A 26,817-nucleotide genomic window follows, 5' to 3' on the forward strand; every position below is an offset into this window, starting at 1 on the left:
TTAGCCATAAATAAGTACTATCAAGTGATCATTTCGTTTCGTTAATTGTTAAGATTTTTTAATTGTTTATAAAACAAAACTGTAGGAAAGAAACCTGCACTCACCTTTATATTTATGTTTATGATGTGATTTTAAAAGAATTACTTAATGTCATGAATGAAATTTTAATTAGGTGCTACCTGGGCTTTATGCTGATACTCAAATGAATCCTATAACTGTATACCAATGTATATATCCATGATTTTGTTAAGATCTACATGCCATGTCCCAGTTCTTTGCATATGTGTTAGTTATGAGGATTTGTGCAGGCTGTTTCAGTTGTACTTAGTACAACGGACGGTCTCAATAAAGATCAGCTGTTTTGAGCTGTGTTCCACTTCTAATTAATAATTTGTCGTTCTTGTTCTCCTCGTACAATGTTGAGGCTCTTTCTACCAAATTATATAGATCTTAGTCAAGTAACATTGATTGGTTTTTCCTTAAATTTCACAAAAAAAAAACCCATTTTGTTAGCTTTGTAGGCTCATTGCTTTTTTGCATTCCTAATTTTAGCAAGCCTGATCAATACTCAATATTCTGTTCTAGGAATATTCTTAAAAAACTTGATTAATACTGAACATGCTGTTCGTGGAATACATGTAGCAACCTTGCTCTGTACTGAATATGCTGTTCTATGAACATACGTAACAACTTTGATCAGTACTGACTATGCAGTTCTAGGAATATTCTTATCAAATAGAACATTCATAGAGAGACTAATCAATACTGAATACGCAGTTCTAGGAATATCCTTAAATAGTTTGATCAATAATACATGTGCTGAGAAGATTAAATACTTATTAATTCTGATCAACAGCGAAAGCATAATAGAGATAATATAAATTAATGTCTGCCTGCAGGATGGATATAATAGATAAGGTTCACATATGACTTACCGAGAGCTTGACTCCATTACTTTCCATCCGTCTGGCTCCCTCCTCCCTAGGCCATATCTCCAGTGTCAGCTTCTGCAGCCTGTCAAACACACCCTGATCTGCTGTCAACACCACCTGACTGAAATGTTTGATAAAACTCAGATCAATATCATAGTAGGTGAATTAAGGAAGTAACACTACAAAAACATTTATTGTTTAATTGTGTAATGTCATATGATGTAGCTCAACTGCCAAACCTGCAAATTATAGCTGCTACACATTACAAGAAATGAAAAACAAATTTGAAATACATTTCGAATGGTGAAAAGGGCATGGCCGTATCTGTGTTTTTACTTCATTCAGACCATCTTTGTTCAAGTCTATTTGTTTCCATCCCATTTATTTTCAGATTATGAAACCGAATCGTGGAGGAAACTATCTGTATGTAGCTAATATTAAATTTCCAAAACATCAAACAACAGGTTATTCTTCTTCCGCTAATAAATAAATAATGGACCTACCCATCCCTGGATGTTAAAACTCCACCCATGTATCCCAGAGCTCCATTCTCCATCTGAAACTTGTTAACTGAGATTCGGCCTTTCTGGTCCCTGTTGGAGAAGTTATTGTTCCTAGTGCACACATAGTGGTATGTGCCCACAGTGGTCACTTTCCGTGGTTCCAGGTTAAAGTAAGGCTCAGCATTATTCAGGTCTTTGTCTGCAGTATCTGGAAATGGAAAAAGTGCTTCGTGTGATTTATTATCTACCAGAATCTGGAAATCAAAAAGTGTCTCTTCTGATTCTTAAACTATCAGCATCCAGAGTTAACATTTTGTCCTTGAAGACTGTTGACAATAAATTCTGAGTCTGAAAAAGTTCAAAATCATTGTAAAATTTTGACACAACTATGCTATGAAAAACTGATCGGATCATCTATACATGTGCCAACAAAGATATCCAACACATCTGTTGTGTCTACTTTAATTGGTATTTGCTTCATCATGCATCCAGATTCTTTTTATAAAAAAGCCTGAGTCAAAAAATGTTTTCTAAACTTTAAAAAAAAAGTACAAAAATGCTGATGTAATGACCTGAAGGTCTAATCATTCCATCTACACGAGCCTGGCAAATTTCATTTATCACAGTTAAGAAGTATGTACATAATCTTGCTAATGTGCTTCTCTGGATGAACATATTCGATGGATAGATCTCTGGATGAACATGTTCGATGGATAGATCTCTGGATGAACATGTTCGATGGATAGATCTCTGTATGAACATATTCGATGGATAGACTTTTGTATGAACATATTCGATGGATAGAACTATGGATGAACATATTCGATGGATAGATCTCTGGATGAACATATACGATGGATAGATCTCTGTATGAACATATTCGATGGATAGACCTTTGTATGAACATATTCGATGGATAGACCTTTGTATGAACATATTCGATGGATAGAGCTATGGATGAACATATGCAATGGATAGATCTCTGGATGAAAATATTCGATGGATAGATCTCTGGATGAACATACACGATGGATAGATCTCTGTATGAACATATTCGATGGATAGACCTTTGTATGAAAATATTCGATGGATAGAACTCTGCCTGGACATATTAGATGGATAGAGCTCTGGATGAACATAATAATCTCTGGACAAGCATACAGAATGGATAGATTTCTGGATGAAAATACTGATCTTTTCATGAATATATATATCTCATATGAACATACTAATCTCTAGATGAAAGGATTCATATCTCAATGAATGGAGATGTAGGTCAAAACTGAAATGCGCTTGTTACGTATATCATCTTTGTTACTCCTGGTACATGACTTTTATCTAACTTTTGTAATAATCATTCATGGCTGTAAATTGTACTGATTATTTTGCCTATGTGACAGGGTTCGTTGAGAGCGTAAAATGATATAGGAGCTATAAACTGATGCTCACGCATGTGTTGACAATTACTAATAATAATTTTAAAATTAAGACTTTATGACGACTTTGGGTTAATTTCTCATTGATTGGGTTTGGAAGGTTATAGAAGAATGCTGTAACTTCTCATTAGTTGGGCTAAATCACATGACTAGGAAAGTTCAAGATAAATTGAGTAGTAAGATCTGTCAAGTGGGTTGTGTCGTCAAATATAGTCACAATATAAGGTGTAGATAAATGGAGAACTGAGCAATCAGATTCATTCCAATTTTGGAGTTATCCTCATTTCTTGTCTTCCTATTGTAAATCTGCAGACGTGTTTTATGTTGTACTTAGATATTATTCGACAGGAAAATATTTGTTCGGACTGTTCAGTAGAAATATAAAGTTCTTATTTTTTGTAATATAATATTATTCTGGAACTACTGTGAATAATTTGAAGGTGGTCTGAAGAATGCCATCTTGACAACGGCACGATTCCTGGTGGGCCAGTAGATCTCCTGTTCTGAAATATATACGGAACTTTTCGCTTGCTTGGACTTTCAAAGAACCCTGTTAGGATTAGTTTTGATTCACTTCATAATGCTGTTAGTTTCTCTCACATTTTTATTTTTAACTTTGATAATTAAATTATTTGTTAAGTTTTTAAAACAATTTGGTTTTGCTTATTTCTCTTACTTAGTTTATGATCACACTAGCTGCAATCATTCGAGACAAAAAAGTGAACTAAAAATAATGGAATGACCCATCATGTTGATGGAAGAACCAGAATGATGGATGAATTGAACAGCAGCCCCTTCATTACCATCATTTCAGCATGGGCTTGACCTACACACAATGATTATCTTGTATGACTTACAGGATTAATCCACAAAGAGGACACAGTGTTTAAATGACTTCCAAGGATGTACCAGGTCTAATACTACTAATTTAACAGAGTAAACTGATTTCTCAGTAACATAACTAGTTTTTACACATATTTACCAAAAGGAATGCCACATTAACTCTTGTAGATATACTGTTACTTCACCTACTGCCTATCAAATGTATCTCAGCTACAGCCAAACGTTATCTTACCATGTCACTCTCATTGCTAATTTTAAAAGTTCACGTAATAACCTCCACCTTAATAACCATATTGGGATTCCAAAATGCACACAAAAGACAGAAGTCAAAGTTTATAAATATACACATCTGTGCCATTTGACCTGGAGCAGCCGACACTTAATAGACTCCTGAAATATATTGATATAATGCATCTCTAGCCATGGAGCCCCTGACACTTAATGGACTCCTGAAATCAACCGAAACAGTTCATCTCTGAAAAGTGTTATGTCTTACCGTTTTTAACACAGACTGAACAAAAAAGTGAGTCTGATCTCCATTGCACTTGAGTACCACATTGAAAGGGTGTCAGGAAGCAGAGATGTGTCTATACCAAATATACATACTATTTTTATTTACCATCTAATGGAAATGAAGTCCCACTCTGCTCACATTAATCAGTCCTATGGTGTCGATTCTGATACAAAATATTTTCAACCACATTTTGTCTGTTGTTTTGAATACAATCTGTTGAAATAAAATAAATACTCAAGATTGTGGTAAGCAATTATATTGCATGAAGAAATGCACTTACCTGGCTTGAGGAAAGACAACTGAATTAAATCATTTTTGCGTAGGTCCAGGAAAGTGGCATTGTTCAGACTATTGGGGTAGTTGTTCCCATAGTGACCAAACACCGGACCTGGCCCAAAAGGAACATCATTTCCCTCAGGGTAGAGTTGAGGTGTGAGGAGAAGTGCATTGTTACGGTCAGTCCCAGCCTTCCCCTGGCCAGCATTATTTGGGGGATTTTTATCTGACCCTGTCCATCTATAATAAATGCGCAAGATCGTTCGAATACGTATCTTCATTGCTTCAGTTACAACGCATGCATGTTTTAAAATAAAACGCAATTACTGGAAATGAGCAAGTATTTCCAACTGAATGGCAACAGTTACAAAGGGGAAAAATATAAAGCATTTTCAGTGTGGTAGCAGCAGCTGCTTACTATAAGTTAAAATGGTATTTTCAGCATCGAAGTGAGCATGGTGTTTACAATATGGTAGCAAGCGTATTATTGTCAGTATGGAAATGAAGATGATGTTTTCATTATGGTAGTGAACTGCGTATTTTCAATATGAAAGTGAACATGGTATTTCCATTATGAAAGTGAACATGGTGTTTTCAGTATGTTAGTGAACATTTTATTTTCATTATAGTGTCAACCATGCTTGCATAACCTTTTTAATAGTATTTTCGATTTGCTAGCAGCAGATACGTACTGGAAGTGTACATAGTCTCCTGTCATGATGTTCAGATTGTTCGGGACAAAGTCGTACTCCACTGCTGGATAAACCTGCACAATGTTGCCACGTTTTCCGCGAACATTTAGATTGTGGACCACCGCTCCTTTCAAACTGTCTGGTCGTCGCATTATGGAGAAAACATGGGACCTGCAACACCAACAGAGGTGCAGAGAAATCAGTTAAATGTATCTAGCAGTGACACGGATAAATACCACAATACTCATTACCACTTGTGCTCCAGTGACAAATTATATACTGACACAAATGAACACTGATCTATTTATTGACGCCAATGAGAGATGATATATTGAAACAAACGAGAAATGATATATTGACACTAATGAAAACTGATATAATATCTGTTGATTAAATTTTGTTTTCACCCACTTGTCAGAAACTTTACTTGTTCAATGTTACTTTTCACTTGTCCAAAAATTGTCAATTCAAATTTTATCGGTTCCAGTGACTTATAATTATATCTGTATACCAGTAAATATGTATTTAAAATCCTTCCTATAATATGCCACTGGACAAAATAAGTGACCATTCTACATACCAAATTATATTATTATTAATACAATTAATTCAAAGTAATAATACCTTGCACTAGCTATTATGAGAACGATGATGATGATTTGGGTGATGTCAATGATATTTAAAGTTTGTTTTCAATGATTTGCACAAGTTTTGAAATAAAATCATTGTAAAGAACATTAGAACTTTCCCTTATACTAAGCATTGTTTTCTTAATGTACTGAAGGTAAGTGACAATAACTTGCACATGTTATAATGATGATTTTGATTATGTTAGTAGAGATTATGAGCTTGATGATGATAATGATAGTAGAGATGATGATTTATATCAATCAAGGTTAAAATGACAGTTTTCACGCAGTAGCAAATTCAGCGCTGCAAACCTGTCCTGAAATGTGCGGCCATATTGCGAAGTATCCATAGCAAGCTGAAGCTCAAAGTTGGCAGCAGCAAAGAGCTTGACATTTGGATTCCCTTTGAAGACAAAGCCTCTCTTTTTGGCATCTTCTTCACTTAGGAAGCCATACTTGTCTGACATATCGAGTTTAGTGGGATTTCCATTGTATTCAGCAGTGGTACTCCAGCTATCATAATCTTCAGTAGATATGTTGTACCTGTAAAATGAGAGTAGTATTCTTCACATATGAAGCAATATTTCAAAACCAAATATTATAACAGATATAAATTAAACATAATACATGTTTTTGAATTGACCCATATTTTCGTCTTCAGATACATGAAAGTAGGTGTTACTGTATACATCAATCATCTATCCGAATAAATTTGCAGGTAAATCGAAAGGTCATCCAAATCCTGCAGGCACATCTGGTGTTATCACCCGATATTTGTATTACGAAGTTTCCATGCACATCTACAAGCCTTCTGAAACACACTGGCATACCAAATGTATAAACCGAATATTTGCATTAGTAAATTTCCACATGGAAGTTAAGAGATATTTCTATTTGATGCTCGATGCATTTTATTTTGTCATCAATCACTAGACCATATCTGGAAATGCAGGTTAAAAGTCTGACATACTAGAATTTTAAAGGTCTGAAACTTTACCTGATTCTAAAGACACATTTGTTTTCATCAATATCAGGCAGGGTCCAGTTGTATATATTAGGGCTACCATACAGGCCATTACCAAGGTGATTATCTCGAGAAAATTCTGTCTCCCGGCAGTCAGGTTGTGGTAATCCATGTGCTGGAAACTCTTTCCAAATTCCCCTAATACCAATAACCACTGTTTTCTGAAAGGAGAAAAATATAGTGTCTTCTTGCTGTCAAACAAGTTCTATCCCCCTGAAATAGAATACAACAAAAGTGCAGTTTTTAATTATTCCATATCCTATGTTGTTCTTGCTCTTTCTTCTTTTTTCCACGCGTTTTGGATGCACCTCAAATATAAATCAAAGCATATTGTGTTACAGAAGTTTGATTTCGTGCATTTAAAAATATCCAGCAGATGTCAGAGATGACACGTTCTACGTAAAGTTTGGTCTGAGGAGATGCTCACAATATACAGAAATGCCTAATAATACAGCACTAACGTTACAATACTCATGTCATAATTTATTCACTAGATTATAATCAATATTTAATCAAGTATATTATTCAAGTGGTAGAGGCCACACATTAGTAACATACCAAAATGCTGCCTGAAAGATGAAAGAATACATGTGTACGAAATAAATTAATTAACAAACACTAAACAGATAACATTGGAAATAATAACTGAGATAACTGGCAATACAAAAGATTATATATATATATATATATATATATATATATATATATATATATATATATATATATATATATATATATATATATATATATATATATATAGCATGATAGCATGGTAGATTTGCAATAATAATACGAAATTGAATGGAAAGATTACTTGTCAATACGGAGTGATTATTCTTTCTATGCCAAGAAACATTTACACGACAGTAGGGTTTACAACAAAACAACAAATCTGTCAGATATACAATATAGGTAATGAAAATGATAACATTTGTACCTAATAAGTTTACAACTGTACCTCACAATCTTCTTTGTTGTTGGGAAGACTTTTCTTTGGGAAGTTGTTGATCAGATACTTGGCTTTGTTTAGATCCTCAAACGAGAAGTAACATCCCCAGCGTGATTTGACATTCTGACTCTCAGACTGGTAGTAAGGACATTTCTTTGCATTATTCGTCATAATAGCTATGTCCTAAAGTCAAAATAATAAGTCATTTAAAAAGTAGCCACAAAACTCCCATCAAAATGACACAAGTTAGATTTTCATGTATATCTTAAAAATATGATACAAAATGTGGCACAGAAGGACAATTTCTACATATGTTCAATTTTTTACTTTTCAAATATTACATAATATGGGTTAAACTGTTATCTTTTTAATTCAAGTTGAAGAATATCTCGTATTTATGCATAAAAAGGCTCTTTTTATTTTATACCAATCTTGTTTTAGAGTTGAAGCTTAGAAGTCAACTCACACATATGTTCACCTCATCTCTTCATAAGTTCATATCAATTTCAATTGTAATCATAATCCGATCAAAAAATTGTAAGCAATGTAAGATAAGAATTATTTTAGAATAACATGACATTGTAATGACAGCATGAAACTGTTTACATTTCCAATAATGATTTGTAATGATCAAATGACAAAGACATAACAATAGATTAGTAAACAACACAGGACACATTCACTTGCAGACCATGCAAATACAACAAATTTTTAAAATTTCTTTATTATCCCACATTAGCTGCCTTTCACCCTTAGTAAGTTTTCAAATGTGAAAGGAATATGGTAAAACGTCCTACTCTGAGCACCTCTAAAATGGTATAATTGCTAAATACTAATCACATAGTCGTACCCATTCATGTTATCAATAACGAAACATCATGTGAAATAATACCAACTGGAAAATCAGTTAACCAATTTTTAAGTCATGTTGGTCGTCTTTCGTGGGACATTATAATGTCATATATTTACACTTACAAAGGTAGCACATGAAAATTTGGTTAGTGTAAGCTAGAATGCAATAAAGCTACATTCTGATGTCCATTTTGTCTTTTGAAAGACCACAAAACATGTATACTAATGTAATATGAATACAAGGAATTACTTGTTTGAAACGACAATTCAATTTTAGTGTCTCGAAATTCTTTATGGTAATCTTCTGAAGACTTTCATTGCTCCTCTAAAATATATGTTCACTGTGAAATCTTAAAGTCTGTGGCTATTACTAATATGTTTTCATGAGAATAAACCTGGAGTACATGTTTATAATATACAAAGAAATAAATTTCATGCAAACATCTCCAATCCGTTTTTAAACAATGACACTCGTGAAGACGTTGTTTAAAAAGCAAAGGTAATTAGAGTCTCAAACATCAAACTGTATATTTAAGTGGAAATATGTAACAGAGAGATTTCTGAGAAGTATTTTCTGGTAATATGTACATAGAGACATGGAGATGAAACTAATATACATATATACACCCCCAAAAACAAAGAGGGTATATAAAAACAATATTTGAGGCCATACCGTTTTTAGCGATATATTTTTTATGATTTGATTATAAAAAAATTGGACTCAATGGTTCATGAGGAGCAAAACCCAGCCTATAATACCTACTCTTTTTAAACGATAATATTATGACCACAAAAGATGGTTTCCAGACATACTATGACATTTGTAATCTCTAGTAATTTAAACCAAGGGAACCCAGTGTCAGTCATGTAGACCATCAATTTGATAGTTTTTCTTTATCAAATCATTTGTGTCTTTTCTTTCTTTTCAGACGAGTCAATATCTGGCGAATCAGTCATTTTTTTCCCGAACTTTTATTGAATGTTTTCAAGTAACCTAATTTTTCTAACGCAAGGTTTATACTTCTGGATTTTAAAAGATAGTAATATTGAAAAAAAAAGCGAACTAGTGCAAATTCAGCAGGCTAGTAAATTTCTTAGTCCACAAGTCTTTCCCGCTACGAATAAGTTTATATTATATTCTAAACCTGTAACTGAGTTAATGTATAAAAACAAGTAAGATGGAATGATGGATGTAAAGACAAAACGATGGTGTGAGAAACCTAATTTTATACTCATCAGTTTAGAATTAAAATTTGGCATAAAAATAATTATATCATAAATTGTGCTATAAGTAAGGTAAAATTAGAGAAACGATAACAAAGAACACTTACTTTCCAGGGTGAGGGTTGCCAGTAGGGATAATAGTCTCTCTCCTCTGCACACTCATAACCATATCGAGTGCCTTGATTATCTTGACGAGTATATTTGGCTGTGTGTTTGTTGTCCAAGTTCTGCCCAGAGTAATAAGACAAATTAAACATCTCGTATCATTAGTGGCTTGATATTATCTATGGACTAAATTAGCTTGAAACAATGGTGTAAGTATTAGAAATGATCTGAGTGTGCATCAACATATCTTACTACTAACATAAATGTATATTTTGTGGATCGAATGGTCAAATCAGCCAATGACATGGACAGTAAACTCTATCCGATGAAAGTGCATGTATGATGAGGCCAAGTAAATGGAGAAATAAAGCATGACAGGAATAAATATTCGGACAATATACCTATGGACAACTTGACATATTGTTTCACAGGTGACTATATCCAGTAAATATACAAGTATGACAGGAATAATTATTCTGACAATATACATATGGACTACTGGACATGTTTCAGCAGGTGACAATTTCCAGTAAATATAACAAGCATGACAGGAATACTAATGTTATCAATAAACTTATAGATAAATAGGATATGTTGTTTGACCAAATAAAACACAATCTCCAACTTTCACTTCTGTGAGAAAAGAGCTACATATATTTCTTACTTTTATGGAAAACACAAAATGCTAAATAATTGTTTTAAGCAACACATGATATGCCAGTGACACAAAGTGTAGCGATATATTCAAGGGCACAACCTTTAATCCCTTGGCCCCACTGAAGAGCCAGGGAGAACATGTTATGTTATATCCCAATATAAAGAAAAGTTGATATGGTTTATTCAAATTTAGGTGATGGGGAACAATCCTAACAAACAAACCAGACTTTTTGGGATCTGAGATTGCTCAAGCTAGCTGACATCTACTAATGCACAAGGTGAATAGGATCCAAGGGCAAGGATTATATATGAGCCTATGCTCCACCATGGTAAATGACACAGGAGCAAGTGTTAAAGTTTCTAAAAACTGAATCAAACTGCATCAGGAGGTAATAAAATAAATAGTGATGAAAAAAGAAAAGAAGTAAAAGAAGTAAAAAGTGGTAAAAAGGGGTAGCAGTGGTAAAGGTCGAAAGGAAAGGAGTTAATTATATTATGCCAGAATATAATTGAACCATGTAAGAAGTTATTTATTAAGTACATACGGCGAGATATGTTGAAGCCAAATCTGTCTACAAAATCACCGATCCAACTACCTCTGTGTCCACCAACAATAGCAATAGATGCCCCATCAATGGAAGACATAATTAAATAGTATTATGAATGACACACCATGGACCCACCATGTGTTTAATAGCCCTCACTTGTAGGCATTAGTAGGGTATGGTTGAATCTGGAGATGGTCTCAATAACCTCAATCTTTAGTTAAGGTATAGAGTATTAAACTAAACATATGTGCACATATGTGACAAATCAATGACAATAAGGAAAGTTGAGTAAAGTATAAAATATTACCACAACCCTGAAATAGATTCCATGACTATTTTGAATAATTTAATGAATTCTCAAAGAAATATAACATTAACGCCAGTTTAATATTTTACAAGGATGTGTGTACTGTTGCAAAGAGTCGTCTAGATTATTACACCCCAGACTCCTGACTCTACTCCGGACTTAAACCCCATACTCCACTCTACTCTAGATTTTACGCTATGCCTTTCTAGCACAGTGGCATCGTGCCGCAGGCATGGAGCATCATGTCTCAACCCAGTCATGTTACTTTGGCACCAGGCCGACAAGTCATGACATTAACTTCATGCGGAACGCCAAGTGAGGCAGCTGCTAGTACCATTTTTCTAAGTTTCTGGGGTTTGAACCCGTGACCTCCCAATTCAAGGCGGACGCTCTAACCACTTAGGCCACCTGAGCGGCCTCTTTCCACTTACTAAAGATAGTAACCCATAAAACTTTCAGTTTCCATATTGATATGAAAACAGTCTTAATAGTCACGAAAAGATGGCCAACTTTAAATGCAGGTACTTGAAGACGTCAGAACCGAATTGCTTATATAATAATATTACAGAAAAGTGCAACTTGTTGCAAGTACATGTGCTGGATAAATGCATAGAGGCTGCAATAAATAAATGTGATTCATATCACTAAGTAACAATAACCTATTGAACTGAACATTCAAATTAATAAATGATATCCGGGAATACAAAAGCGATTGAGAAAGAAATAAAATCACTAATTTTAGAAAACTCCATTAATGCACTTTAGCCTTAAACACATCATGCTGACATTCAGACTTCAAGTCATGAACAGCATAATTAGATTCCATCTTGAGGTTGAGATTTGCTGATAATGTGTCTATAATTTATGTAACCTGTAAACATTGACATGGATACATTTTATAACGTACGTTTACTTCACGACATCGTGTGTTGTAAAGTGGTTTTTACACCACTAATTTCCATCATAACATATTCTATATCAGGATTATCCAACTGTATATTAAATAGCACTGCCATTTTTATGCATATGAACAATAATCGTTGAGGCCATATTGATGCGGTGGTAGCCCTGGAGAATTTTTGTAAAAATAAATTTCCCTTTCCTGAACATACAAACTTAAAAAATGATATGAAGATATTTTGTTTAAAGATACAATTTCACTGCCCGCCGGACTAAACCCTGTGGAGGCCCTTAGGCAGTCGAAATCTTTGGGGCCCCCTCGCCCCTATATTAATAATGTATTTTCTCTAACGAGACTTTAACGTAAAGTTTTCGTTTCTTTAATTCATTTTTTTTCTCTATCTTTTGAAAAAAAATTAAGAAAGGTTGATTGTAATTTTCTTTCAAGATGAAATCATTATTATTTTGATCCGTTTTCGCGGGGCCCCTAAAAGGCGTGGGGCCCATAGGCCGGTGCCTACTCTGCCTTTTTGATAACCCGGTACTGCAAGGGCAACTGATCAATTTGCACCTCCTTTTGTTCGGCCTTAACGAGCATTTCGTGCAATACCTGTAGTACTAGCAACCTTTCGTCATTTTCCTTCAGATTATATGAACCCAGAAGTTACCCATGTAATGTCTGCTCAAAACGAATTGCACCCAAAGAACATCTGACGCAACTCATCACAGCAATTTATTTGAATTTCAGTGACGTGGATCATTCTTATCTCAGCTTACTATTGAGAGAGAGAGAGAGAGAGAGAGAGAGAGAGAAGAGGTAACTCGCACTAATATAGGAAACTCCATTTTACATGTGATCATTTGAAGAATAACAAAATAGCTCTTATTCTGATAAACATGCAACTAAAAGAATAGTGAACAGAAACTGCATATATATATATATATATATATATATATATATATATATATATATATATATATATATATGACATAACACATCGCACGTAATAGACATTGCAATATAAGGGACCATTCTCGGAGGTAGGGTGGACGGAAGGAAGAGGAGGAGGCCCTGGGATTTTTCAAAACAGATAAATCATTACGGTTTACTTCTTGATATTCAAAAGGCATAAACTTAAGTTTCCGAGATAGACTGACTATACATGGCAGCCAGTATATTTGGTGAAGGAAAAATACGGGGAAAACCATGGGCAAGAAATGTATATAATACAGACATATTTTTAAAACAGCATATAATACATAGCGGCAGTGACGCTTTTATCGCAGCAATACTTTACAAGGGAGATAATTTGTATATTACAATCGTTATGCCCAAAACAATGAGGAATTATCAAATTTAATGTAGTTTTACTTTATCTGACCCATGATGATACAGGCAACAGAGTTCAGTTTATCTGATATCTTTATCCTACTTGTATTATGGACAAATATACCTCATAAATAAATGTCCAACTGTACATTAAATGGCAACTTATTTTTATGCATAGGTACTACCATCGTTGAGGCAAGATGAAGGTTGTTGTAGGCCCTGGGGATTTTTTATTAAAAAATAATCTTCCTTTCTAGAACATGCATTATTAAATAAATAAGATAAAAGATTTGTTTTGAAAAAATGAATTCAATTTCACTGCGTTGCGTGGTACCCACTTTGGGGGGCCTTAGGTCAAGTGATTAATTTTCTCTCCCTTCTATTTGTCCGGCTTTGACTAGCATTTCGTGCAATGCCTGTAGTACTAGCAACCTTTCGTCATTTTCCTTCAGATTATATGAACCTAGAAGTTACCAATGTAATGTCTGCTCAAAACGAATTGCGCACAAAGAACATCTGATACGACTTTGTAATATAATATCTTTGAACGTTTCCTCGTCACAATATATGAGCATTTCAGTGACATCGGAAAATTGCAAGGGTCATTTTCCTCATCGACATACCGATCTAAAATACTTTGTTTAGTACATTCTTGAATCATATCAGATATAACAAAATGGGATATATTCGGGAAGGTCCGTATCTGCCAAACCTACAATTTCTTCCAGTTGACCACTTTTAGCAATACGTATTTTATGTCTGACTCCCGGCGGTTCACATCGGTCACTCTGAATACCTCTATAACGTGTGTGTGTGTGTGTGTGTGTGTGTGTTTGTGTGTGTGTGTGTGTGTGTGTGCAAATGGTGTGAAACAAGGACATCAGTAATAATATACACCAGCATACCGGGACACACGTCAAAACGGTGACGTCCCCGTTTTGTAATAGCGGCAAAAATGGATTGCTACGATCTTAGCAACCATGAGCTAAGTGTAGCTCACCATGTCCCCGTTTGGTCAGTAGTTTTCTCATTATCTGATATGCAACAATACACATTTCCAGTAGACTTTAAAAAAAAGATTGTGTATCAGTCAGAAAACGTGAGTCTCCGTTTAGGATTTAATATTTTAATTGTTAGCCACCCACATACCCATGATTTATTCTCTTACTTAAATAATAATAATAATAATAATAATAATAATAATAATAATAATAATGAGGACTTTGTATAGCGCCTAATCTTTAGAAGCTCTAAGTACTTTACAACATTAGACAACACATATAAGATAAAAAATATAATGATATGATTACAAAAACAAAGACCATGAAATTAGAAAACATTAAATAAGATACTGAGAATATTTAAGGTAGGAAACATTATTAGGTATTTAAGTTTGTTCTTGCAGTCGAAATAAGTGAGTTTTGAGAGCCCTCTTGAATGTGATCACAGTGTCTTTGTGTCTAAGTTCAGTGGGCAATTCATTCCTTGGTATGCAAATGAATGCTGTCAATATGACTTTGTTTTCATAATGGGAATAATGAGTATACGTATTGAATTATGTCGTGATGCTGGCATCAGGAATGTCTGACAGGATATATATATATATATATATATATATATTATATAATCTTAGCATGCACAGTCAAATAATTAGTATATATTTGTATTTTATGACGGAACTGAGGAATGTTATTTATTTATTAATGTATAGCCCACCGTACATGACACATTTTAACCAAATTAGAAATATCGAGAACAAGTGCAAATGTAGTACTTTTCAAATAAAATGATAAGATTTAAGCAGGTTTTCTTCAGAAGCATTAAGACCGGCAAGAGACTCTAGTCACTCAGTTCTAATTGTACCGTTTTTTTTAGCTGCGTCTGAGTCATTTACATTTCACAAAGAAATGCATCGCAGAATATGAACTCTTGAAATCTATTTCATAATATCAAACATTGTTGTTGCCTATCTGAAAACATATGTGCTATGAATCGAATTTTCTTTAATATATTCTAACAAGGGGAACTTAGTATTTGGCATTAAGTAACTTTGCTACCACTACTACTACAAAACCATCACCATCACCACTACAACTACCACCACCATCACCGTCAACATCAATATAGTAAAGGAGCATACAAATGAATTGACTACATAGTAATAAAATAAATAGTAATGTTAACCCTCCCTTTCTTCTAATTTACAGGATTATAATGAAATCTGACAAATCGATCTTAAACCAATGAGAAAAATAGATTTTTGTTAAAATTGTATATGGAGCCTATCTCGACATTAAACAGTTTCATGATCATACTAAGTGTTTCTTTAGGCACGTGTTAAATAAGCAAGCATGCGTCGGTAAAATTAGAGCAAAAAGGAAAAATATTGCTGACTCAAACCTGAATTTTCTTAGAGTTCTTTCTTTACTTTTTCTTTCTTTCTTATTCTGTTTGCTCGGTACTTTTAGTATTCTTGACATGTTTCTTAATTTTCATCTTTCTTTGTTTTCAAGCCGAATTCTTTTAGTTTTTGTTAGTAATCCATAGATAATGGCACATGGTTTTGGAAGATTTGAGCACGACTTAAATATTGGTCCTGGAATCGTTCATCATTATGGCCCTAATGAAGGTGGATTTATTTATCAATGCATTAGTTTTTAGTCATGAAAGTAGTTCAAACTTGCGCCACAGATCTTGACAACATAAGTTATTCCTATGTCTGTACAAAAAGTATTGAATTTACTTTTAAATTTGTTTTAGCGTGGGAAGAGTTGATTACGTTGATAATCTGAGCACGTGCTATGGACTGCAATACAACAAGAGATTGGATGGAAAACGATATCCATTTAGATTTTCCACTTTACAAAATCTGATTAAAGAAAACTAGTTCTGCCTTCCAAAAGTACTTTCATATACTTCTTTGATACATTACGCAGGTGTACGGCCTGACTACAAGTGAATTCAATCGTCACTGCTCGCATAGTGCAAAATTGTGGCTAAACCCACTCAGGCCATCCCGGGTAAACCGCCTCCGCGTGTCCTTGAGAAATGCACTTAATTCCTATTTCCGCTGCCTGATATAGCAAAAACATTGTTATGTTACTGTTGTTGTGGGGTTTAACGGCATTTTTCAGCACAAGATCAGCTTTATATGGCTGCCAGTAGAACTGGTGGAGGAAGAAATTTGGCAAACCGCAGGAAAAACCACCAACCAGGAGAAGCTACTGTCAAGCTTTCTCACACACCCATATTAGCCGAGCCTGAGACTCGAACACACGCAGACAGAGGTGAGATGGCAGTAATCTGTAACGGCGAGCGCTCTAGATTACTCGGCTACTCGGGGCGCACGAGATCGGTGTTAAAGTAGCGTTTTAGCCATAATAAACAAACCAAAACACAATACATTTTGAAATGTTATTACCTGCTTGTTAAAGCTCTATGGTCTTAAACTAAGCAACCGAAAAAGCAAAACCAACACGTTTAATTAAATTCAATAAATAATTTATTTCCCTAAAATGCAAAGTGAAAATTTAAAAAGAACTTTCAGTATTGTGAATAAAATCACACAAAAATCCTGAAAGTTCTATCAAAAGTCAAAAATTTATATTGGAACAACATGATTTAAATATCAGTTCTATAAATGTAATTGTGTGTGTGTGTTTGTGTGTGCGTGTGTGTGTGTGATTTGGAATTTTAATTTAGCTTTAACAATGTTTCAGTCACATTGCTACGATGTCCGCAGTGTGGCAGTTTATAGTGATATCTAGCACTGGGGCACCATGCCGCAGACATGTAGCATGATGTCCCACACAGTCATATTATCCTGACACAAGGCCAACCAGTCATAACACTAATCTGTTAAAACTGAGCGCAAAGCAAGCAGCTGCTAGTGCCATTTTTATGTCTTTGGTATGACTCGACTGGGGGTTCGAATCCGCGACCTCCCACATCCGAGGCGGACGCTCCAACCACTTATGCCACCAGAGCGGTGCACATTAAAATATAAGGTGCTCCTTAAGGATCTTGTTATCCTCTCTTCTTATGACATGATTATTATGCATTAAAAATCAATTCATCATCAATGCTACTACTTTATAACGATTATTATGACGGCTACAATACCATCGGCATTATTAATTCCACCCTTTCTGGGTTTTTGGGGGGTTGTAGGGTGGTGAGAAGCGAATGAGTGAAAATTATAAATAAGCACAGGCTTTCTATGCCTTTGTTTGACTTTATCTTGTTACCATGCCGACTGAGAAATTTGTTTAAATCAGCAGAACTGTGTAATTCATTTGACAAGTTGATGATAACAGAAAATGAAGTTATCCTGCTCATCGCGAGTTGATCGAACTACCCTTGTCGTAGGACTGGATAAGCGACTCAGACAATGGCGGCATTTCTCAACCAAGCGTATCATACGCATGCGCCAACTATGGTATGTACGTTTTGCTCTTTCGTAAAGCTTTTCAGAAGAATGTCACATTTTTGTTTCAAATTTATGTATTATTTCTTATTATTGAATTATTATTGAATTCATATTTGATGTCACTAAAGTTAACATTACCTTCCACATCATATGTTTGTAACAATTATTCAGGTAAGCATCTGAGGAGAAACATAAGAAACTGATTAAACTTAAATTAAGGAATTTTAGCAAACCGGACTTGATGGACATTACCAAAATTATCTTGTCTGTGCACCTTGTAATCAGTGAGTATGTGAACAATGATGTGATCGAATGATAAGATATGGAGAGTATTTGGTTCGTGGTGTTCAAGCGACCTCATTTTCCAGTAAACGTATTGCACTTTTAAACTTATAAAAAAAGCAAAATTTTCGTTTTAAAACTCGAACCCATTAGAATAAATAGCAAATGAAATCCTGATGATAAAAAGATGACAATAGAAATCGAAAAAATCTAATACTCCATGTTTTACTTTTCATCCTATATTATCCTATATTTTCCTTAAATTATGGACTGGAAACAGGTAATAATTAATTTAGTCGGGGAGAAGCATGAAGTGTCATATTTTGCATATCAGTCCAACCGTTGAATGTGCACCTTAATTTGCCAGCAAATAAAAACATCATGCTCTTTCATCTCATCTTACTACTGAGAGAGAGATCTTACTATTGAGAGAGAGAGAGAGAGAGAGAGAGAGAGACTTACGCTGCGCAGTGCAAACATAAAGTGTGCTTGAAAAAGGGTTTGAAAAATGATTTCTCTTCAAAATGATGTTCTAGTTGAGAAAAAATGGATCTACGTCAATACATGTCGCGAGCAATGTCGTTAACATATAAAAATCACGTAGCCCCAGTATGATTTTGATAGAAACCAATCATTTTACTCCGAGAAAACAAATTGCTTACTTCACTAAAAACTATTTGCAAGTCGAGGGTCATGTAACCAACACTACCTCGATCCGAGCCTTATTATTCCCTCCATAAAAATAACTTTAAAAAAATTTATTGACGTGACTGTTACTAATTTTGAATTAAGGTCGGGAACCAGGCCAGCCTTAAGTGTTTACAAAAATGAACAGTCAAGATCAATCTATTTTCAGGAAAAGTATCGAGTTCCTAGTAAACAGAACTACATTATTTTGACATCTAATGAAATTAAAAAATAAAAAGATTTTGAAACTTACAAAGAATTTAAACAGATATAAATTAAATCAAATATACATAACACTTCCGCCCATAAAGAAAAAGTAAGATTTATGTAATTAAACCTTCTTTTTACCACAGACGATTTATATACTCGGCTCGATACGTTACCGCCAGTAACTGTATCCTTTTTCACTCCAGGATACCTAATACCATTGTCTTCTGTATGGGGTTTCATACCCGAGTCCATGAGTATGTATGAAACACAAGAACGCGTGTGTGTGTGTGTGTGTGTGGTAGGAGATGTGAATAATTCCTAATAAAATATAAGAAACTCCATTTTACGTGTGTTCATGTGAGGTGTGTGTATATATATATATATATATATATATATATATATATATATATATATATATATATATATATGTATGTATGTATGTATGAGTAAACTCTGAACCTCACTTTATGAACATGGTTTCAGTATATGGGATTGGTGGAAACAACGATCACTTTCATTCAATTAAAGATATTACCCAAAAGATCCCCATAAATATCGTGAAGATGTATGTCTTGTGCCCCCAAAAAAGAGGGGTACAAACAAATATTATGAGTGGGTTTATTCAGTAGAGATCATATGACTGTATGTTTTAAACAATACATGAAGGAATGAATTCGGCAGCAAACCTGTAAACAATGTTAACGATGGTGTTTTACCATATGGAATTCATAAAAAGGGATTAAAGTTATAATGAAACAAACTGTGACTACAGATACACGTAATAACCGGTGAAGCTGTCAACATAACCAATGAATAAAAAACTTAGAAATACGGGTATGGAAGTAAATTATAATACGGGTAAGTCAGTGAAAATAAACCCTTCGTGTGCCCGTTACTATTGTATTAATATAAATGTGTGGTGCGAATTGTAAATGTCATCTCTAAACAAACTATTAAATTACTCCAGCTGTAAAGCAAAATTTAACTTACTTTAATCTTTCATTTCTAATCTTCTATCAGTAGAAACATTAGAATTATCTCATTTAAGGAGCTACCGAAACTGAAAATCCATTGATTAGCTGATTATTAGCTTCTTATTTAGTCTATAGAAGATTTAGCAGGATTTCGCTGTAAATTCATATTTATATATTATTCATTCCAATCATGTTTTACCATATACTGAAGCTGGAAATTTCTGTATGACTCTACTGAATGTAAAACACAATTGAAGAGTTAGAAACAATATGTCTCAAACAGAAGGGTGATATCAAACCACATACAGTTTGAAGCACTTTCTAAAATTATTTTAGATATTTTAGTATAAATGTATTTAAATTATCATGCAAGAATCAAAGGTACATTGTACATATTACTATATATATATATATATATATATATATATATATATATATATATATATATATATATATATATATATATATATATATATATATATTGTTTGTCATTGTAAAGCAATATCTTCATATATAGTTCACTCATTTTTTCCTATCGACAGTGTTTTAACAAGGGAGTACTGTATAGCAAATGTAACAAATAGCCAAATAGCCAAGTAATGTCTGTTTTCAACTCATTACCATACAGGTAAAGATTAACAATTTACTTTTGTTACTTCATAGGTTGCATTTTATTGTAGGTGCTAATTCTCTTTATGTTTTCTCGACACCAAACAAAGTAACTCGATATCTTTTTGAACAGCAAAATATTTTTTTTTCATCAGAAAACAAATAAAACATGATATGTATAATTTTTTCAAGAAGCTCGGTTTATCTTAAGACGTCCAGATCGTATGATAAAGATGTTTTGTTTGTCTTGTGAAGATGCCCAGATTGCCATTGGCTAAAAATAATAATTTGAGTTTCATGTACTTAAGATCATTGCAAGTCCACATAGTCATGTAAAAGATTTTAATTAACAATGACAAAATAATTATTGAATTGTTTATATTATTAATTTGTGAAAAGAGATATGACATTTCAATTAATTATTTGAAACGCATAATGGTATATCCAGTGCAAAAATGTTGCATGCTAGTTTCTACAATGCATTATACATTTGGACTTTCGGCAAATCTTGATTTTGATTTTTGACAATAATAACTTCGTTAAAAGTCAAACGCTTTATTAAGAAGGTTAAGATTTATTCACACTAAACAAAATAATAGATTGGTTAACCAATACAGTTATATTTGAGATTTCGTAAGAAATATCCAGTGAATACACGGTGTCATTGATTTATTTGTGATTGTTAATATGAGAGAAGATGGTGGTTATTAAATCAGTGACCATTTCAATGTTAAGTTTGCTGCCAAGAAATTTAAAGTGTGAATGAATGTGACTCGTGTTTGTGCTGTCCCAAAGATGTAAGTATTACAATACAGTGCACACTCGCAGGCAGTCACTGATAGAATGGATACACTTTGGCTGGGTAAGAAGGGTGACTGTTGTAGAATATGTAGTTTAAATGAAAAATGAAGAAAATCATACCATGACTGGACACAATAGGTTTTTGTTTGAAGGAACACCATTATAGAAGGATATACAATGTTTAATTTTCATTATGTAATTAAATGATTGTTTTAAAACATAAAATTTGCATGTCTTTATTTGACTAAAAATACATCATAAAAATAATATTGAATTTGCACCGTTTTTGGCAGACCTACTCACGTCCTCAATGGCCACTGCTAAAACAATATATTCATACAACCGTTTTAGAAGTACAAATGCAATAATTCTTTCTTATATGATGCAAGAATCTATGGCAATGGTTAAACAAGTAAATTTGGTCAAGGATAACGACAAAGGATTTACTTTGTGTTCGATCCATTGATGCCATCAGAAAACTGACCATTAATATTATCGTGATGTTTACCTGGTCAGCAGTGAAGAGTCCTTTGTTTCTCTCCCTTAGGCTGCACCACAGATAATGCTCGTAATTCTCATGCATCCCGAACTGCTTGTCCTTGCTGCTAGCTTCATTGTCGGGGATAGTGCTGGAAGCAATTAAATATAAGAATAATGTCTCCATTCATTCTCAGGGATGGTAGTTGAAATAATCACATATAAGACTGTGCCATTTAAAAGCAATTTCTCCAATATTATTATTAATGGTATACATTTATATAAAATGTATTGTCTAAAAGTACAGAATCTTAGAAGTACAGTATTGCCATATAAATCTTTGAATTTACAGTGCTGCATTATCGAATGATTTAGTTCCTTTCTAAGAGGTTTTAAGCTCTTTGTCTGTCCATTTATTTCTTGATCTCTCTGCTTCTCTATTTATTAGTTGGTCTAGCCACTTATTTATTTATTTCTTCGTCTATCCATCTTTTAATTTGTTTTGTTGGCAGTCTCATCATTTGTCTATTTGTTGGCATTTATTTTCATATGATTGGTATATGTATTACATTTTTGGGTCCTATTTCTTGGTCTCTCATCGTGTCTATTTAATAGTCAGTCTCGTCTTCCATATGTCTACATTTCTGCTGGTCTCCTTGCTCGTCTGTTAATATGCCTGTCTCTACGGGTATTTTTCAGTTTGTCTGTCTATTTGCTTGATGATTTCTCCATCTGTCAAAATATTAGTTGGTCGTTCAATTTATCAAGTTATTATAATGACAATATCTTGAATTTTCAATTAATTTGTTGGTCTCTACATCACACTTACTCCATTGCAAATATACTACGTGACCCAATTGTTATTAGACTAATATGCGATGCAATATTCAGCTTGGATCCTGACACTCCTGAAGTTTTGGATGGTGATTATGGGTGGGTCAAAATGCACATACCCGATGGACAGTAGCCAGATTTTGATTTCATTTTTAGGGTCCATTGTTAGTTTATATTACTCACCTCCAAAAACCTTCGTTTTTTTATTTATGCTAAGAGTGAAGTGTTGATACAAGGCTAAAATAAGGTATACTACAAAATAAAAAACTAATGATTTTTTTTATCCGAGAGATTTAATGAAACTCTGTGACTGGAATACACATACCAGGGCACAGCTAAAAACAATACATCATATTGATGTCCAAGATCACAAGGGCATGCAATGACCATCCTGACATAATTCATGACTTGTTTTTAAAGGTTGAGGTCAAAATGTCAAATAAATCAAATGCAGCAATTGCTCATATTTCTTAATTATATGTAATTGTGAAAGCTACCATATATTTTATGATGCAAATAGTTTATCTGAAAAGAAACATTAAAAAATGTATTTTTTAGGATACCTTCAAAGCTGTGATTTTTCAAATTATCAACTGAAGACCGTAAAAGGTCAAATATATGCCAGTCACATTTGCTGGTCTTGTACATGAGATTGAAAGGATTCCTTGTGATGAACGTTTAGGAATGTGGACATGGATAAGGTTAAGTGAAGAAGCATCGGAAATGGAGAGTTACTGTTGCTCTACTGAATAAACAAGCCGTGAATAACTGACTCCCACGTGTGCCTGTTGGTGAAGGTCTTTTCTATATGACCTAAGTTATTCTCAGCTTACTGAAAAATAACCATTGACAGCAAGTTGAGTATGTATTCAAGTGCTAAGATGATGTAAACAGTTGCTGCATATCAAAGAAAGGTTTTCCAGTGCATATGTACCAGGAACTGTTTCTTTATTCCCACGGTCTACACTAAATGATACTCAAGCAAGATGAAATATATATTGACACCAAGATCTTGAAGATGCCTTTCAAAGCAGTGCAAAATAGCAGCAACTCAACCCTAATGCAGTAACTATTTGAAAGCTATCTGGTCCATCCTGGTTAAAAGCTTTACCAATACAGAAATTCTGTTACAGGCCATTGATGCAGCTGGTGGAGATGGATAGAATTCTAGATTTATTATATTTTCTATGCTCCATTTTGAGCTATGGTATTTGTGGTTTGTTATGTTTTCGTTTGTGTAATTGTCTTCTGTGGCTTTGTGCCCTTGGAAAAGGAATAGGTAGATTTCGAAAACGCTTGTCTTGTTTCGCATTAGGTTTGTACTGTTGTTTGACAGTGCTTTTGGAAAGATTGTTATTTGCCGTCTGATTTGTAACTGGTATACACACATATACACTGATAAAAGTAATAAAATCTTTCTTTCGTTTTGGACAAGGAGAATTCCACCAAAGGGATAGAAAAGTTTCATCAGGCACAAGGCTATGTGTGCATCATAGCATTTATTTTCGCCAATGGGAAAAGAGGAAAAATAAAACCCCTAGCTACCAACATATAAAGTAACTGCAGTAGTCCACAATGCGCACTTCACCACGCGAGCCACAACAAAACAATTAGTTGGAGAGGTCATAAGACTCTGCTTTATAGCTACGACAATAATTCAAATGTGGCAAGGAGATATAAATTATTGAACCCAAGCCCGTATAAACAGGGAAAAATACAACACACGTCAAATCATTCCCCATCTACAAGCTCCCAGCAGTCGGAAGAGTTATAAATGAAAAACCTAGTTGTATAGTACCGGCTTAGACAGTGGCTGGGTAAATTTAGCAATCTAATAAATACACCTCACAGACAACGTACTTTAGGAACAACCGATAACACACACCTTCTCTAGCTACAACAATCCAGACTGGCGGAAACGCCTTCAACCTACCACTGGCTAGGAATAATCAGTCAACCCAAATGCAGCAATCCACTATGCCCACTTCACCACCCGAGCCACAACAAAACAATTATTCGGAGAGGTCGCAAGACCTGCTTTATAGCTACGACAACAAATAAAATGTGGCGAGGGTATATAAATTATTCAATCAAGATCCCGTATAAACACAACTGGTCAAATCACCCCAGCTTTAAGCTCTGGACAGTCGGAGGGGTTTTAAATTAAAAAACCTATGTGTATAGTACCAACCAAGACAATAGCTGGTGAAATTTAGCAATCTAACAAATACACCTCACAAACAATGTGCTTTATGAATAACCAACAACACCCTCCTAGCTAAAACAGTCCAGACTGTCGGAAACACTTTAAACCTAACAGTCAATCCAAATGCAAAATTTGCACGCAGAAAAAAACAGACGAACCTACTCCAACTAACAGCTAACATTCTCTTCACATCTTGCTCTTCTTCCTTCAATATCACAGGATAAAACGTATACGAACAAATATCCCAACCTCGAGTAAACTTAAATAATATGAGGTGGTCCTAAGCCCAGACTATCAGGCCCTTGATGCATCTAACACAACTAGCAACAGTACCCAAACAACTGACAACTTAAGTGTATAAGGTGTTCATAAACCCATACCATCAGGGCCCACCGCAAAAGGCGGTAACAAATTTGACTTAAAATATCACCCCACAATAACAGGAAGGAAACTAACAACATCCCATAAATAAACTAGGCAGTATAAGGTGGTTAGAATCCCAAACCATCATGCCCGGTCGTGTAAGGTGACAATGATTATAATCCTAGAACCAGTAAAACCCTCTTGCAGTTATTTATAGCACATATTTTGTTTACATCAATTCAAAACTATTAAGAGCAAATCGACAACTTGGATCGAAGGAGTCCTTCACAGGAGCAACGTATCCCCTACCTTGCAACAACCATACATAAAACCCAAGCATGCGGTGCCTGCAGAAAACCATATAGTGGTGCCTTCTATTTCTCACTCGATGAGTACATTAGCAATGGGCTGTGCGCACTTTCAAATTCACCAAGTGAGTGCTCATACACTCAGATTAAGGGCAAAATCTTATTGGATGGTGGCTCATTTCCCATTCCTCAAGTGGAAGTACATGTTCCAATGACCGCACACGTCAAACATTTAAGATCATTATCATCAAGGCTATGTTTACCGGAAGGCCACTGTCTACTGATGGGCATAGTCAGGAAGCTTTTATCAAGTAACTGTACGAGTCGTATAAATGATAGGGTTAAGACCAATTTGCAATTTAACATTAGAGAGAGACAGTAATGTTCCATTATATTTGCATACAACCAATAACCTTGTGTGATGCATTGCATTAAGCTGATGATGGTGCCTTCTGTAAAACACCCAACCAAGACCCCATGATAATTTATGCCAGCTATACTCACTCTGTCCTGGTACCGTCCCTAAGGTCACTGTTACACATGTACTGCAGTATCAGCTCACAATTACTCCTTGCAGTATTACAGGAATGCTGGTTTGTCCTGCCAATTACAAAATTATTTTGAGAATTAGCTTGTTGTTTTCAGCTTTCTAACACTTAATGTAATCAACCTTTATCATTAAAACATTAGCATTTTTAGCAATTTTTGTCGAGTCCATCCCAGTGTTGTATACACATATCAAGGAACATCACTATATGACCGACTGTACCTGCGAAACTTTAACATCGAGGTTAATCTAAGGTGAGTCAAACATCCATACATCGACCTAAACTGAGTCTTATATAGAGTGCGATTTTATTTCAAATAGAATTAACAATTAATCTTGATGTGTGTACTCCATGCCATAAATTAGACT

At 34.4% G+C, this 26,817-nt stretch overlaps 1 protein-coding gene across 1 annotated transcript in view; it reads right to left on the reverse strand.

The window, feature by feature from the left end:
• LOC149788426 (protein DD3-3-like) overlaps positions 1-26,817 on the reverse strand; it is a 35,847-nt gene that overhangs the window by 3,042 nt on the left and 5,988 nt on the right. The window contains exons 4-13 of the mRNA XM_089974409.1: positions 26,406-26,501; positions 22,222-22,342; positions 9,982-10,101; positions 7,808-7,981; positions 6,823-7,010; positions 6,138-6,368; positions 5,197-5,367; positions 4,509-4,744; positions 1,436-1,643; positions 936-1,053 (exon numbers count right to left, since the gene is read on the reverse strand). Coding sequence (XP_089830535.1) covers positions 936-1,053; positions 1,436-1,643; positions 4,509-4,744; positions 5,197-5,367; positions 6,138-6,368; positions 6,823-7,010; positions 7,808-7,981; positions 9,982-10,101; positions 22,222-22,342; positions 26,406-26,501 — 1,663 coding nt within the window. The remainder of the gene's footprint in view (positions 1-935; positions 1,054-1,435; positions 1,644-4,508; positions 4,745-5,196; positions 5,368-6,137; positions 6,369-6,822; positions 7,011-7,807; positions 7,982-9,981; positions 10,102-22,221; positions 22,343-26,405; positions 26,502-26,817) is intronic.

This window comes from Sinohyriopsis cumingii, chromosome 11, assembly GCF_028554795.1.
Source record: "Sinohyriopsis cumingii isolate HCF-2022 chromosome 11, ASM2855479v2, whole genome shotgun sequence".
Lineage (NCBI taxonomy): Eukaryota > Metazoa > Mollusca > Bivalvia > Unionida > Unionidae > Sinohyriopsis > Sinohyriopsis cumingii.